Raw genomic sequence first — 17,863 nt, forward strand, 5'->3', positions numbered from 1 at the left:
GGCCTCTCACCTGCTGTTGGTCCTTTGACGGGACTGCACAGCGGAACAACTTGAATTGTCACTCAAAGTAAAACAATTGCAATAGAAACAAATCCATGCGCAACATGGTAATGAGTCTTGGCCTGTAATCTAACTGCACATTATGCGACTGGTGTTGCTTCACATGCAACAGATCGCCTAAATGAGGATTGGGCAAACGCTCTAATGTCAGCAGCAGCGTTTTTTTAAACTGTGCTTTTTTATTCCTGTTAAGAGGTGGGGGGGGTGCCAGCTCTAGAACCATCTCTGATTTTAGCCTAATGTCTTAAAGTACAACACTATATATGACCACAGTAATTAACCGTGAATTTCCACACCACTGAAAATATCCAGAATCAGACCTTGTGAAGGTAGAATTCAGTTCAGGGCTATTGGATTGTTCAGGTCGGTTACGGCGCCTCCGAGTGTACATGCTGACTGAGGTCATCTTCAGGAGAACTGACTCTGGCCAATCCCAGTCTCCACCCTTACTGACTCTGAGGCGCAATCCCGTGACGTCCTTGAGGCTTTAGTGGTGTCTCGTTGTCAGTCATTTTGAGCTCTTTATGAACCCTTTCCGTAAGTCAACATTAGATACTGGCTGCAGTCAAATAATCACCTAACGTCTAACCTTGAGCACTTTTCCTTGACCTCTGTAGAAACGTCTAGGAAAGATGTGAAGGAGACTTCATGAGGAGTTAGGAAAAGACAACAGAGTGTTTAGAGGATCAGACTGCACTTTTATTAACGACGTAGTTCTGACGCGACGTTAGTGACGTCAGTCTGTCTGCAGCAGTGAAACTACAACGTTGTAGTCCATCTGCACCACAATAAAGCATCTGAAATACTTCATCTGTGTTCTGACAGTGTTGGGTCATACAGACGATTAAACAACCCAGTTCATATATTTATTAATATAAACAACCCAGTTCATATATTACTTTATTAATATAAACAACCCAGTTCATATATTACTTAATATAAAAAAACCTGGTTCATATATTACTTTATTAATGAGGTTGGAATAAAAATTAATGAAGGAATATGAAAGTGAAACCAAGGGATTTTACAGAGTACAAAGCTACTAAACTGTTTCTGTTCAGTTTCAACCTGCTGAATTAAATACGTTATCCCACGAACGATGTGTCATGTGTGTCTCATGTCCATTTATGTTATGGTTTATATGCAGATTATAATTCGATCATAAAAATATGCAGACAACAGTTTATGAAACACAACGCGTTAAACCTCACGTTGCAATGCATTGTGGGTAATTCCCTTAGGCAAAGTCAGCATCTAATGTTGACTTACGGAAAGGGTTCATAAAGGGCTCAAAATGTCTGCCACAGAGCCCTCAGGGACTCCACGATGTAACACTGGGACGCCCCTAAACCCTCAAGCACTTCGCAGGAGCGCCTCAAAGTCCGTGAGTCCGTAAGGGTGGAGATTGGGATTGGGCCTTTGGGGTGGAAATTGGGCCATTTCCTAAGGAAAGTACTCGCAATGCATTGCAACGTGAGGTTAAACAGTTCCCAATGGAAGACTGGAGACGTAAAAAAAGGTGAATAAAGAGGGAGGATAAAATACCTTGATTAAAAATGGAACATAAAAACATGAATGAGATGAGTGCAAGCAGAATATATATACATATATTTTTTTACATTCATCAAATATTTTGTTTTGACAAAAACGAGTAGTCATGAAAAGCAGCCCCAGTCCAGCAGGGGGCGGCAGCGCGCAGTGCGTCACTGCTACCGCGCTGTTGACACAAGAGGAGGAAAGCCGTAAAGCGTCTGGCTTGTTGTCGTAAAACGGGGCGGGGCCACCGTTCTCAGTGATGTAGCCCCGAGTTTAAAGCATACAGAGTCTCCTTTCTGCAAACATGCCTTATGAATTAATATTTTAAATGTTGTAACCGGGACTTGTTTATGTGACGCGGAGCTTTGACCCTGTTTGTGCCCAGCTGCAGACTCGTAGCGCTGGGCTGAACGTGAGGAAGAGACGGTAACCGACGGTACATGTTGACAATAACACGCAGAAGGAACCGTGGAACTAGATGGACCCCAACCGGATCATCCAAGCTCTGAAGGGGACCATCGAGCCCACTCTGAGGATAGCGGCGGAGAATGAGCTCAATCAGGTGTGTGAGCTCCAGGGGTGAAGCGCTTGTTCCGTGTGTTCTCTCTGAGGGGCTTCGCTTTGGGGACATCACCGGCGGCTTGGCCCAAACATGCTGCGGTGTTTTTGGAGGACGGAAGGCCGTGTGTTGGTGACTGAACGCGGTAGTTCTTCAGGCCTGGGACCAGTAGTTTGACACACTGTCCCTGGACAACACGGTCTGACCGGAAGCACACGGTTTACAAGCTAAACCTATACTCAAACATTATTACAGCTGCTGTTGTTACATTACGTCCAGTAAATAGTCTAAATGAAATAATCATGGCTCCTACGTAATTGAAGATGAAAGAGTTATATTTCTAAAAATATTGTAGATGTACAGTATCATAGTGGAGGATGGAGCTGTGTGCGAGGTGGTAGAAAGTCTGTTCTCTTTTCACTATATGTGTTATTCAAAGCACGTGATGGTCTAAACGAGCTTTACCAAGAGTTTATAATATTCCTTCAAGTTGTGAAACATTTTTCTAGTCGTTTTGTTAATTAATTTCTATTTGTCTGTGCCTGCAAATAATGAAATTGAATGCAAATGCAGTACAACATAAAACTTGACCGTCGCATCTACATGCATTATGAGGACATAATGCATGAGGGTAAATGGACCTGTACTTGTATAGCACTTTTCTAGTCTTCTGACCACACAAAGCGCTTTAACACTACATGATGACATCATTCACACACTGATCGGAGGAGCCACCATGCAAGGTGCCACATCAGTATAGTCAACCATCCATACACATTTATGCTCCGTAGGCGCAGCTACAGGAGCAATTTAGGGTTAAGTGTCTTGCTCAAGGTCACATCGACATGGGCTAGCGACACTGGGGATTGAACCGCCGATCCTCTGATTGAAAGACAATCCTGCTCACCACTGAGCCACAGTCGCCCATGATGATGTGAGGACATGTTGATATGAGGATATGTTGACATGGGAACATGATGACATGAGAATATGTTGACATTGGGACATGTTGACAAGGGAACATGATGACATGTTGACATGAGGACATGGGAACATGGGGACATGATGACATGGGGACATGGGAACATGTTGATATGTTGACATGGGGACATGTTGACATGGGAACATGAGGACATGTTGATATGTTGACATAAGGATATGTTGACATGAGGATATGTTGACATGAGGACATGTTGACATGGGAACATGATGACATGAGGACATGTTGATATGTTGACATGTTGATATGTTGACATGGGAACATGATGACATGAGGACATGTTGATATGTTGACATGAGGATATGTTGACATGGGAACATGAGGACATGTTGACATGTTGATATGTTGACATTAGGATGTGTTGACATGGGAACATGAGGACATGTTGATATGTTGACATGAGGATATATTGACATGGGAACATGAGGACATGGGAACATGATGACATGTTGATATGTTGACATGAGGACATGTTGATATGTTGAGATGGGAACATGTTGACATGAGGATATGTTGACATGGGGACATGATGACATGGGGACATGTTGACATGGGGACATGTGGATATGTTGACATGATGAAATGAGGACATGTTGATATGTTGACATGTTGATATGTTGAGATGGGAACATGTTGACATGTTGATATGTTGACATGGGGACATGATGACATGGGGACATGTTGATATGTTGACATGATGAAATGAGGACATGTTGATATGTTGACATGAGGACATGTTGATATGTTGAGATGGGAACATGTTGATATGTTGACATGGGGACATGTTGATATGTTAACATGAGGATATGTTGACATGGGAATATGAGGACATGTTGATATGTTGACATGAGGACATGGGGACATGGGGACATGATATGTGTATGGGCATCTGTTATGTGGATGTTTATGTAAGGGTGAGAGTTAAACAACACAAACTCGATAGGGTTGTAAGCCTTCTGGACAACAACCCTCATAAATAGTGTCACTGATCCACCTCGTCCTTGATTAGTGGATGACCCACTCCTCTGAGCCACAGCCACCTCCTGGTTTAATGCCTAGAAATTCATCTGAACAAAATGTTAAACACCTGTCTGTCCTCTGTGTGTTTCAGTCATACAAGATCATCAACTTTGCCCCGACGCTGCTTCAGATCATTATGTCGGACCAGGTGGAGTTTCCTGTTCGCCAGGCAGGTAAGACTCAATGTTTTGTGGACTATTCATTTGCTGATGGTATGCAAACATTGATAGACCATTTCCATCTCTATTCTTTAGTGTATAAAATACGGATAACACTTTGTGTGAGGTAATTACACAATGTAAGAAACATTCAATTCCATTTTAGACCAATATCTTGTCACACATTTGCCTCAGGGATTTACAACCTGTACAGCACACACATCTTCTATCCTTTGATCTCTGCGTCTGTTAAAAGTTGATTTTTTTCTGAGGTGAGAAGTGCAATAGATGTCATGTGTACAGAATGAAGAACAAAGTAAAAGTACAACATAATTTCATGAATGACAGCATTATCAATGTGGAAGCTGGTTCCGCAGAATGGAGCTTGAAAGGTAACGCCTCTGGCTCCCATTCTTCTTTTTGAGGCTGTAGGGAATTGAAGAATAATTTTATAGATAGCTCACAAAACAAAGTAAGAAAAAGCAATACTGACACAGATTAAGAGCTTTATTTCATTTGTGTTTCTATATTGGTTTGTTTAGTTGAATATCATAAAATACAAAATTCAGTACATTTTCAGAGATGGCATACTTTCTGTACTTTCCTGCTTCACAGTATCAATCAAGTCTAAAATAGATGAGGTGTCTTTCATGGCATGCATCTATTTTCATGCAGTGACGGTATAAGTCTGGTGCTATTCTTTATCGTTCTTAATGTCAGCAAATTCCATGAAAAGATTCCAAAAGTATCTTCGTCCGCCTTGCAATTCTTTCTGACTTCCCTTTATGTCATTTGCACTCGGCTCCAAGCCCATTGCTTCACATGCAAACACCAGGCACGTATATTCACTGTGACTTAATTAGTAAGGTTAGCATGTCAATGTTAACCTGTGAAAATGTGCAATCAGATTAGATTTGAAATCGGCATCACTAAAGCTAGACTGGGATGCTAGTCAGGTGTTCACGTTTTTTGATATTCACATCAGCTGACCTGATATACCTGTCTTAGCTGCTGTGAATCTTGAGGACGTGTCCAATTAGCCACAGGGCTAATATACATTTTATTATATTAGTCATACATACAAGTACATACATGAAAATTGACATCTGCATGTAGCCCGTTCTAGGCCTTATGGGAACATTGGACTGTAAAGCGCACATGGAGAAATGTATGGTTCAGCTTCTCATTTTGACACAAGGACAGTAGGCTGGAAACAAACCTTGTGGTTACAAACTGACAACTGCCTTTCACATGAGGTCAAAAGGAGAAGAATTAGGTGCCAGTCTGGTCTGCAGGCCAGAGAGGTATTCCCTGGTCAATCTGGAACAGAATTGGTCGGCAAGCATTTGTGAATAGTGCTAGCATCTGCGGCTCAAGATATCCATGTTAAGGTGGACCACTTGTGGATATATCTCCATGTTAGGGTGCACCACTATGGGATAGATCTCCATGTTAAGGTGGACCACTTGGGGATAGACCTCCATGTTAAGGTGGACCTCTTGGAGATAAACCTTCATATTAGTGTAGACCACTTTGGGATAGACCTCCATATTAGTGTAGATCACTTGGGGATAGGTAGGTGGACCACTTGGGGATATATCTCCCTATATATCTCCATGTTAGAGTGTAGCACTTCGGGATATATCTCCATGTTAAGGTGGACCACTTGGGGACAGACCTCCATGTTAGGGTGGACCACTATGGTATAAATCTCCACGTTAGGGTGGACCACTTGGGGATAGACCTCCCTGTTAGGGTGGACCACTTGGGGATAGACCTCCCTGTTAGGGTGGACCACTTGGGGATAGACCTCCATGTTAGGCTGGACCACTGGGAAAAAATCTCCATGTTAAGGTGGACCACTTGGGGATAGACCTCCATGTTAGGGTGGACCACTTGGGGAAAGATCTTCATGTTAAAATGGACTACTTGGGGATAGACCTCCATACTAGTTTAGACTACTTGGGGAAAGATCTCCATATTAAGGTGGACCACTTGGGGATAGACCTCCATACTAGTTTAGACCACTTGGGGAAAGATCGCCATGTTAAGGTGGACCACTTGGGGATAGACCTCCATATTAGTTTAGACCACTTGGGTATAGGTGGGTGGTCCAGTGGCTGTGTTGCCATTAAGGCTAGTTCATGCTTCTGCGTTAGGTCGACGGCGTACCTACGGCGTAGATACCACGTCGACGCACACCCCTACGCCGTAGCCTAACGTGCACCTCCCCAAAATCCAAACTGCGTGTCGACGCGGAGTGTGTGTGTGTGTGTGTGTGTGTGTGTGTGTGTGTGTGTGTGTGTGTGTGTGTGTGTGTGTGTGTGTGTGTGTGTGTAGCGGCTATCTACTTAAAGAACATGGTGAGTCAGTACTGGCAGGACAGAGAGCCATCGTTGGGCGAGGTCGTCTTCCCCTTCAACATCCACGAGAACGACCGGCAGCAGATCCGAGACCACGTGGTGGAGGCCATCATCCGCTCTCCAGAGTCCATCCGGTACATTTAGGACATCTGCTTCCGTCTCTAACGCATGCCACTTGTTTTTACTGTGCCTCTTGAGTCACAGAATGAAACTTTTTGTAAAGCATCATCCTGTTTACCTTTTCAGAAAAACATGGCTAAAACCTGTAGACTTTTTCTTTATCTAAAATATAAATCAAAGACTTTTCTTCTACATTTTCCAGAAGCCACAGTTGGAACCTGAATTGTATGCAGGAAGTGAAAGTTATTGACTGAAACAATAAATGACTGCATAACTTTCTCCGCTGTCTGTAGCGCCCAGCTGACCATGTGTCTGCGAGCCATCATCAAGCACGACTTCCCCGGCCGCTGGACCGCCATCGTGGACAAAATGGGTGTGTACCTGCAGTCTCAGAACGGCGGCAGCTGGTACGGCAGCTTGCTGGCTCTCTACCAGCTGGTCAAAACATATGAGTGAGTAAACGCTTCATGTTCCTCTTTTCCAGCGCACAACTACAGGTTATTTTTTGCAATTAAATTGGACTTCAGACTCCTGTAGCGTCTGCATGATGGCATGAGTGAGAGGAGTCTGGGGGTGTGTTGTGTCCCTGATGTGTGTGTGCTCTCCTGAGGCCTGTCTCACGAAGCTGGATTTCGGCTTAGCGAGCTAATTTCTGGATTAATTTCTGGATTAACTCTGGGTTTTCCGTCCCACGAAGCTGGTTCACTTCTGAGCCGGATCCGTTGCCCTGGAAGACCTGTCCATTTCTACAGAGTCCTGTTGAGGAAGGACATGGATAGTAAGAGCAGCGCTCTGCAGAGAGCTCGTGTTTCCTGACCGGCAAAAACCGTTGTAGTTGTTGTGAAGACGATGCATGTGTATTGTTCACATCATACATGAAGCCTGGAAGATATTATAATAAACTCACTGACCGCTTTGAACTTTCTTTTAACTTGCTCTCATGTTCTTTTGGCTCTTTTAGGTGTTGCAACTGAAATGAGGTTAAATTGTTAAAACGAAAAGATAATCAAAATAGGCTCATACATTTGAGACAGTGATTTAATATTACAATCCCAGTCATTTACGCATTGACAGAACGGCCGTTTTTTTGCCAGGATTCCTTGCGGCTTCTGGCTGCTGCAGCAGTGTTGCTTTTTGCTTGTTTTCTTTCACTATATTTTTTGTACATTATTAAGATTATGGTTTGATCCTCTGTTGTAAAATACGTTGCTGCACGATTGGTCTAACGGAGTTAACTCCGCCCCTTTTATGTGTACGAGCACAGATCTAGATGAGACACTCCTCGGTTGACTTAACGAGTTGATAACTTGTTTCGTGAGACCAAAAAGCGAGATGGCGGACATCTGGTTAAGTGCAGCTGGATAACTGAGGGAAACCCGGCTATGTTAACCAGCTTCATGAGACAGGCCTCTGGTTACTGTGGTGGGGTTACGATGAACATAAATAAAAAGGAAGAGCCTTCTGCTGCTGCTTATTTCTGTATGTCTATGCTTGCATGTTTAGGTACCGGAAGGCAGATGAGAGGGAGCCATTGCTGGCAGCCATGCAGATCTTCCTACCAAGGATTCAACAGCTCATGAGCCAGCTGCTTGCTGACGCCACCATCTTCTCTGTCCTCATCCAGAAACAGATCCTCAAGATCTTCCATGCACTCGTACAGGTGTGTGCGTGCGTGCGTGCGTGCGTGCGTGCGATAAATGTATTTGTACACTTTGTTTCCCTGATCAGGGATATTAAAAGCACCATTCCGCGTAATGAATGAAACACTGAATACAATGTAAGAGAGCCTTCGAGAGTTTCCCTGTGATGATGATGATGATGCTTGTGGTGATGATGCTTGTGGTGGTGGTGATGAGGATGATGCTTGTGATGATGATGCTTGTGGTGGTAGTGATGATGATGATGCTTGTGATGATGATGATGCTTGTGATGATGATGCTACTTGTGGTGATGATGATGATCCTTGTGGTGATGATGCTTGTAGTGATGATGATGATGCTTGTGGTGATGATGATGATGATGATGCTTGTGATGATGCTTGTGGTGATGATGATGATGCTTGTGATGTGATGATGATGATTGTGGTGATGATGATGCTTGTGGTCGTGATGATGATGGTGATGATGATGCTGCTTGTGGTGATGATGATGGTGATGCTTGTGGTGATGATGATGCTTGTGGTGATGATGGTGTAGCGTGATCGGAGACCTTGCCGGGGAAGAGGAGAGGAGGAGGGGGAGAGTAGGAGGGCAAGACCTCTTAGCCTAACACGGTGGTTACTCCTTCGACTGTTATAACAGTGATCCCGACAGAAATAACAATCTTCATCCAATATGAGTAGAATGTCTTAGGTCTTTTATCTCGCCCCGGGCTCAATCGTTAGGACTTTTGATTATTTCGTTAAGTTGTAGGTTTTGTTGAGGGTGTTTCACAGCTCTATGCTGCCAGGTCCCCACAGTGGGCTGTAACTTGTCTCAACCCGTATAGCGAGTGTGTGCATCGTCTACACTTCTCTCTGCCTGTTTGACACCATCTCATCATTATACTAACACTGCACAGTTTTCACCCAGAGATACTAACCTTAAGTCTCTTTGGTACATTCAGTCGTCACTTCTGTATCTCACGGTTGGTGGACAGGGAAAGAGCATTAAATTGTTCTAAAAAACCATAACTTTGTTTGGTGTCAGTCACTTACCCAATGGTAAGGCTGAGATTTATTATTTTGCGCTCCAATCACTTACAACAATTTCAACTCAATGAAACAGTGCTCAGTGTAAAAAGTAAAATGAAAATAAAAACTAAGTTCAGAGCTGGTTGAAAACCACTTTCTCTGGTTCGTGTTCCTGTACTGCTGCCAGGCTCTCTGCTCCTGATAGCAGAAGTTTCCTCCAGACTCAAGCTGGAGCCCTGTCCTCCAGACCAGCTGAGTTCCCTGTCCTCCAGACTAGCTGGGTTCCCTGTCCTCCAGACTAGCTGGGTTCCCTGTCCCCCAGACTAAAGCTGGGTTCCCTGTCCTCCAGACTAGCTGGGTTCCCTGTCCCCCAGACTAAAGCTGGGTTCCCTGTCCCCCAGACTAAAGCTGGGTTCCCTGTCCCCCAGACTAAAGCTGGGTTCCCTGTCCCCCAGACTAAAGCTGGGTTCCCTGTCCTCCAGACTAGCTGGGTTCCCTGTCCTCCAGACTAGCTGGGTTCCCTGTCCCCCAGACTAAAGCTGGGTTCCCTGTCCTCCAGACTAGCTGGGTTCCCTGTCCCCCAGACTAAAGCTGGGTTCCCTGTCCCCCAGACTAACTGGGTTCCCTGTCCTCCAGACTAACTGGGTTCCCTGTCCTCCAGACTAAAGCTGGGTTCCCTGTCCTCCAGACTAAAGCTGGGTTCCCTGTCCCCCAGACTAAAGCTGGGTTCCCTGTCCTCCAGACTAGCTGGGTTCCCTGTCCTCCAGACTAGCTGGGTTCCCTGTCCTCCAGACTAGCTGGGTTCCCTGTCCTCCAGACTAGCTGTGTTCCCTGTCCCCCAGACTAAAGCTGTGTTCCCTGTCCCCCAGACTAAAGCTGGGTTCCCTGTCCCCCAGACTAGCTGGGTTCCCTGTCCCCCAGACTAAAGCTGGGTTCCCTGTCCCCCAGACTAACTGGGTTCCCTGTCCTCCAGACTAACTGGGTTCCCTGTCCTCCAGACTAAAGCTGGGTTCCATGTCCCAACCCCTAAGGACTGGGACACGGTGGATAAGATTTTTCTCCTGTTCTAGTAAAGTTGCATATTAAGTCTAGTCTTCTCTAAATCTGTTCTTCCAGACCGTGGTCTGGTGAACAAGAAGAGTAAAAAGCAAAGGGGAGAGAGAGAGAGAGAGAGAGAGAGAGAGAGAGAGAGAGAGAGAGAGAGAGAGAGAGAGAGAGAGAGAGAGAGAGAGAGAGAGAGAGAGAGAGAGAGAGAGAGAGAGAGAGAGAGAGAGAGAGAGAGAGAGAGAGAGAGAGAGAGAGAGAGAGAGAGAGAGAGAGAGAGAGAGAGAGAGAGAGAGAGAGAGAGACCTTTTCCGCTCTGTGCATCACCTCTTGTACCTCACAGACACCCTTAACCCCTCCTCCTTTTCTTTAAGGGTCAGTCCTAGATCTTGCCTCTAAGATAAGCTGAGGGTTTGTTGCCCGATATGGTCACACTGGCTGCTGGACCCTAATACACAGGAGAGCGTTTTACATTTACCCATAGTATAGAAAAGAGTATAAAACACAGCAACTCATAGCATCCTATGCATTTCATATAGTTTAATCACAAGCTGTACTTCAAATAAAGACCAAACAGTACATATATTCATTCAGTGGTTAATAAGATAATGGTTATACCTAAAAAATCAAAATAGTTATACAAGAATATCAAAATGGTTATACTAAAAAAAGAAAATAGTTATACGTTTTTAATGATTACAATTTTTTACTTTCATAATTTCTCAATCCCTCAACAATGGTGATGATGATGCTTGTGGTGATGATGATGCTTGTGGTGGTGATGATGATGCTGCTTGTGGTGATGGTGATGCTGCTTGTGGTGATGGTGATGCTTGTGGTGATGATGATGATGCTTGTGGTGATGATGATTTTTGTGGTGATGATGATGCTTGTGGTGATGATGGTGATGATGATGCTTGTGGTGATGATGATGCTGGACGGTATCGTTCCCAAACGAAGCTATCGAGCTAGCGGGACGAGCGGTTTACTGAGGAGACAGGACTGCAGACTCCGGTAAGAGCAGAGGAGGAGGCGTGTGTGTATATACGTTAACGACTGGTGTACGGCTACAGACATTATTGGGAAAACTGCTCCCCGGACTTGGAATACCTGGCTGTGAAATGAAGACTGTTCTATTTGCTAAGGGAACTTTCTGCCATCCTGATCACAGCTGTTTACATCCCACCACATGCTAACGCAAAACTAGCTCTGGAGGAGCTAAACAGCACTGTTAGCAACCAGCTGAATGCTTACCCAGAGGGAGCTGAGATTGTTGCGGGTGACTTCAACCACGCAGAACTAAAGGCAGTGCTGCCCAAGTTCCACAAAAATGTGAGGTTCCCCACCAGAGACAAGAATATCTTAGACCAGGTGTACACCAACATTTCGGGAGCATACAAAGCTGCACCATCTCCACACCTTGGCCTATCAGACCACCTCTCTCTGTTTATGACTCCATCATATAAACAAATAATTAGCAAAACAAGACCAGTCGCCAAAACCATTCAAGTATGGAGTGCGGATGCTGCTTCACTCCTACAGGACTGCTTTAAAAGCACAGATTGGGAAGTGTTTGCACAGGGAGCTGACCTAGAGGAGTACACCTCAGATGTCCTGGCCTACCTACACTTCTGCACTGAGACAGTGATGACCACCGAAACCTTCACAGTGGTCCCAAAACCAAAAACCCTGGCTGGACAGAAACACGCGGCGACTGCTTGGAGCAAGAGACACCGCTTTCAGGTCTGGTGACATACTGGCCTACAAAAGTGCCCGCAGGGGCCTGAAGTACAAACAACGCATTGAGAGTCACTTTAACAACAACGATCCCCGGAGTATGTGGAGAGGAATTAAAACACTGACTGACTACAAGAGCAGCACCACAAAGATCAGTCAGGACAGTGACCTCCCCGACACCCTGAAGCACAGCACAGCGGAGCAACAGCTAAGGAGTCCCAGCCCAAAGAGGAGGAGCAGACACTCTTCCTCCAGCACCACCAGGTGAAGTCTGCCCTGAGGAAGATCAAGATCACCAAGGCAGTGGGACCAGACAAAGTGTTGGGCCGCACACTGAAGACCTCTGCCGACCAGCTGGCAGGGGTGTTCACAAACATCTTCAACCTCTCCCTGCAACAAGCTGCAGTTCCCACCTGCCTTAAAGCCACCACCATTGTCCCTGTCCCGAAAAAGACCGCAGTCACCTGCCTCAATGACTACCGCCCAGTAGCCCTAACCCCAGTCCTCACCAAATGCTTCGAGAGGATGATACTATCACACATCAAGGACATCCTCCCAGCTGACCTAGACAGCCACCAGTTTGCATACAGGGCAAACAGATCTACGGAGGACACGGTCTCCATCACACTCCATACAGCCCTGTCTCACCTGGAGCACCCCAACACATACGTCAGGATGCTCTTCATTGACTTTAGCCCAGCCTTTAATACCATCATCCCCATAAACCAGTGCACAAACTCAAAAACCTGGGACTCTCTGCATCACTTTGGTCATGGATTCTGGATTTTCTATCAAACAGACCACAGAATGTGAGGATGGAGAACCTGACATCAGCAACAACCATCCTAAACACTGGTGCACCTCAGGGTTGTGTGTGCTCAGCCCTCTTCACCCCGGACTGCTCGCCCACCTACTCTTCCAAGAAGATAGTGAAGTTTGCCGACGACACCACTGTGGTGGGACTCATCTCCAACAACGATGAGACACACTACAAACAGGAGGTCCTACATCTGGCCAAGTGGTGCTCAGACAACAACCTGGTCCTGAACACCACCAAGACCAAAAAAGTCATTGTGGACTTCAGGAGATCCAGGAAGATCACACCCTCTCCACTGTACATCCTTCAACACCCTGTCTCCCGATCAAGTTCTCTCCTTAGTGACCTCCACTCGTCCAACCACCTGCCCTCTGGACCCCATCCCATCTCACATCCTCAAGTCCATCGCTCCTGACCTTCTTCCCTTTCTCACCCATCTCATCAACACCTCCCTCGAAACCGGCTGTTTCCCCAACTCTCTGAAGGAGGCAAGAGTTAACCCTCTCCTGAAGAAACCCACTCTCAATCCGTCCGAAGTCAACAACTACCGACCTGTCTTGCTCCTACCCTTTCTTTCCAAAACTCTGGAACTAGCTATCTTTCAGCAAGTCTCCGGCTTTCTGCACCAGAACAACCTTCTGGACCCTCATCAGTCTGGATTCAAGCCAGGCCACTCCACAGAGACGGCCCTCCTTGCTGTCTCCGAGCAGCTCCACACTACTAGAGCAGCCTCCCTCTCCTCCGTCCTCATCCTTCTAGACCTCACTGCTACCTTTGATACCGTGAACCACCAGGTCCTCATCTCCTCCCTCCAGGATCTCGGAATCTCAGGCCCTGCGCTCTCTCTCTTGTCGTCATACCTCGACAATCGCACCTACCGGGTAAGTTGGAAAGGATCCGTGTCTGAACCTCGTCATCTCACAACTGGGGTCCCTCAGGGCTCTGTCCTCGGTCCGCTGCTCTTCTCGCTGTACACAAACTCCCTCGGCGCCGTCATTTGCTCGCATGACTTCTCCTACCATAGCTACGCTGATGACACTCAACTGATTCTCTCGTTTCCTCAATCAGAATCCGGGATACCTGAGTGAATCTCTGCCTGTCTGACTGACATCTCTCAGTGGATCTCCACACACCACCTGAAAATCAACCCTGACAAAACCTCCCCCATCCAAAACCTCACAATCACCTTCAACAACGCAGTGTTGGCCCCCGACCCCAACTGCCAGAAACCTCTGTGTGACACTTGACAGTCAACTCTCCCTGAGTGCCAACATCAACGCAACAACACGTTCCTGTAGGTTCATGCTGTACAACATCAGGAGAATACGTCCCCTGCTCACACAGAAGGCTGCACAGGTTCTGGTCCAGGCCATGATCATCTCTCGCCTCGATTACTGCAACTCCCTCCTGGCAGGTCTACCTGCCAATGTAACTCGACCTCTACAGCTCATCCAGAACGCAGCGGCTCGACTGATCTTCAACCTCCCGAAGTTCACTCACACTACTCCACTCCTCCGCGCCCTCCACTGGCTACCAGTGGCCGCCCGCATCCGCTTCAAAACATTGGTACTTACGTACCACGCAACGAACAGATCGGGTCCGACCTACATCCAGGACATGGTGAAACCGTACACACCAGCTCGTTCGCGCCGCTCAGCTTCAGCCAATCAGCTTGTCGCTCCGTCGTTGCGAACTCGACACTCAACAAAATCACGATTGTTTGCCGTCCTGGCTCCTCGATGGTGGAATGAGCTCCCCACCGACATCAGGACAGCAGGAAGTGTCTACATCTTCCGCCGCAAACTAAAAACTCACCTTTTTCGACTACACCTTGTATTAAGTCAATGACGGAAGCACTTTGGCAGCACTTCGATGGCTCCTACTGATAGCACTTAGCAGTTTGACTTTATTTGAGAAATTGTTCTGCCTTGATTCTTGTTGTTCCTACTTCGTACTGACGGTTGAATGCACTTATTGTAAGTCGCTTTAGATAAAAGCGTCAGCTAAATGACATGTAATGTACATAAATGGGGAGGAGGTAGAGAGGGTGGAAAGCATCAAGTTCCAGGGTCTTCACATTTCCAAGGACCTCACTTGGTCCTTGAATACATCACACCTGGTGAAGAAGGCCCAGCAGAGGCTCTTCTTCTTGAGGAAGCTCAAACAAGCCAGCCAGCCCCCAAAGCTTCTGGTGAACTTCTACATAAGCATCATAGAAAGCATCCTATGTCAGTGCTTTACTGTGTGGTTTTCCAGCTGCACAGCAGAGAACAGGAAGGACCTGGCCCGGGTTGTCAGAACTGCACAGAGGATTGTGGAAGTTAATCTCCAGGACCTGGACACTGTGTATGCTGGCCGCCTCCAGAAGAAAGCCAGCAACATCTATAAAGACACCACACACCCTGGTCACTCTCTGTTTGTTCCACTGCCATCAGGAAGATGATTCAGGTCCATTAAAACCCGGTCTAACAGGCTGAGGAACGGCTTTTTCCACAAAGCGGTTTCCTCCATCACCCCCACCATCCCATACCGGACAGTCACTTTTGCACTTAAAACATTGCTGCCTGTGTTTTATGTCTTATTTATTTTTTATTTTAAAAGATGCCATTTTAAATTAGTCTACATGTAATACATGTTTGTTTATGTTACTGCTGTCTATACTTAACTTTCTGTTGCCAACGTATTTTCGTTGTATGTTTTTTTTACAATGACAATAAATATATCCTCATCCTTATCCTTGTGATAATGATGCTAATGATGATGCTTGTGGTGATGATGATGTTTGTGGTGATGATGATGATGGTGATGAGGATGCCCTAGTTGTTGTCTTGCAGTACTCGCTGCCCCTCCAGCTGATCAACAATACAGTGATGACTCAGTGGATGGAAATCCTCCGAGCTATAATGGACCGAGACGTCCCAGCTGTAAGACACACACACACACACACACACACACACACACACACACACACACACACACACACACACACACACACAAGTTGATTATATTGACTTTGACAAATCTATCAGATGAAATGTGCCACAATGTATTCATATTTGTATTTATTTTTTACAATTGCCAATCTTTAAATGTTAAACAAACCAGAAGAAAGCTTTATGTTTTTGGGGTTATGGAGGTGCTCTGACACTCAAAATCCAGTGCAATATTACGTCAGCGACGGTATGCTTCTACTGTTTGGGACTAACACATGATTTATGAGAAATAAGACTGAGCGTCAGATCTTTTCCTTGTTGACTGTTTTTGGGGGAATTCTTCCTTATTGACGGCGTAAGGACGTATGGTGTCATATATGTTGTACATATTGGTAATCCCGTTGAAGCAAGTTTAGAATTCGGTTCTCTTAGTCTGAGTCACTGGATGTCGACTGTGGCTACATCCAGGGTCTCCAGAAGGCAGTTTCATGTATGTTAACCAGGCTAGTCTTACATGGGTTAAGAGAAGTGAAATGCTGTTAAACAGGTCCCACGTACGTACATACGCACATACACACAGATCTGTATCTGGCTGTATTTTTCTGATCTAAAAACTGAACATAGTATGTTTTTGTTAGGAAACATTGGAGGTTGATGAGGATGACCGTCCTGAGCTTGCGTGGTGGAAGTGTAAGAAGTGGGCGTTACGCATCATCACCAGACTGTTTGAAAGGTGAGTCCAGAGCTGCTCCTCACCAGCAGATTTGTGATCAGCAGAGGGACATTACCAGCCTTTTACAATGTGACTATTTGTTTTTCTGTGGGTTTTTTTCTGTTGAAATTAAACCACAAAAAGGTAGGCACATAAGTAAAACTATACATCCTACACATTGGTATTGTAAATTTGGTTCTACCTCACGCAGGCTTCGCCCTCTACTGGACTCTATGGGTACAGTGGTTAGAGCCCGATGAATGTACAACCTACTGCTACATAACATATTGACCCAACTACACTGAATGGCTGGAGGTTAGTCGCCGCTGCCCACCTACTTCTTTCTAACCTAGGCCACCGCAGAGAAGTAGGGGGTCCAAGCCAACCCGGGTAGTACATAAAGCAGCTGTGTGGGACATGGTGCAAAGGCGTCCACCCCAAAGGGAGGATTATCCTGCTGTACCAGGGAGAACCATAGCAGACAGTGGCTCTTACATCTGTTGGCAAACTGATCCACTTCCCATTTCCAGACCCAGGAATTTAGCCATTAGGTGCTCCGAAGCACCACCCACAGGCCATCCTCAACAGGGCCGCAGACCAAACTGTAACTAGTGTGACAATTAAGTATTGTGGAATTGGCTAGCTAACTTGTGGACAGCTGGCTAATCAGCTATCTTGCTTATTCCATCAAGCGAGCAGTGGCCTGACGGCAGTGCTACGTCTAACAGTCCCTCCACCTCTGGACAAGGACAAGCTGCATTACCTCGTTAACACTTTACGGCCCCAATGACATGGTTGATGCCATAACTTTAATCATCATTTTCTTTTATACTTGTCAAATAACCACAGAAAACAGTTAAATGTCCTTTCTACTACTTTCTATTCTATTTCTACAGAATGACCCATAGTCCAATCCAGGGCGACGCCTGTGTGAGTTAGTACAACACCATTTCCATTTAGCGCTGGCTGATCTCACTTCTGCTCTCCTGTTCTCACAAACTGAATGACAATTGATAATGGCCAGGAGTTGAATTGTGATGCAGGGCCAGTAACACATCAGAGATGTTGCCAGTGTACACATCTGATCTCATCCAGTGACTATGTCTTGGTTGTCACAACATGCTTCTCTCTGA

General features: G+C 45.8%; 1 protein-coding gene across 2 annotated transcripts in view; it reads left to right on the plus strand.

Moving 5' to 3' along the window:
- Positions 1-1,839: 1,839 nt before the first annotated feature.
- The window catches only part of ipo8 (importin 8), a 51,834-nt gene continuing 35,810 nt past the window's right edge, over positions 1,840-17,863 (plus strand). For both annotated transcript variants that reach the window (XM_068587134.1, XM_068587135.1), the window contains exons 1-7: positions 1,840-2,158; positions 4,267-4,348; positions 6,674-6,830; positions 7,110-7,268; positions 8,320-8,476; positions 15,920-16,009; positions 16,657-16,751. In XM_068587134.1, the coding sequence (XP_068443235.1) occupies positions 2,075-2,158; positions 4,267-4,348; positions 6,674-6,830; positions 7,110-7,268; positions 8,320-8,476; positions 15,920-16,009; positions 16,657-16,751 (824 nt within the window). In that variant the 5' untranslated portion in view covers positions 1,840-2,074. The remainder of the gene's footprint in view (positions 2,159-4,266; positions 4,349-6,673; positions 6,831-7,109; positions 7,269-8,319; positions 8,477-15,919; positions 16,010-16,656; positions 16,752-17,863) is intronic.

The sequence above is a fragment of the Clinocottus analis genome, unplaced genomic scaffold (assembly GCF_023055335.1).
Source record: "Clinocottus analis isolate CAN_PGR_092001 unplaced genomic scaffold, fCliAna1.0.p SCAF_20, whole genome shotgun sequence".
Taxonomy (NCBI): domain Eukaryota; kingdom Metazoa; phylum Chordata; class Actinopteri; order Perciformes; family Cottidae; genus Clinocottus; species Clinocottus analis.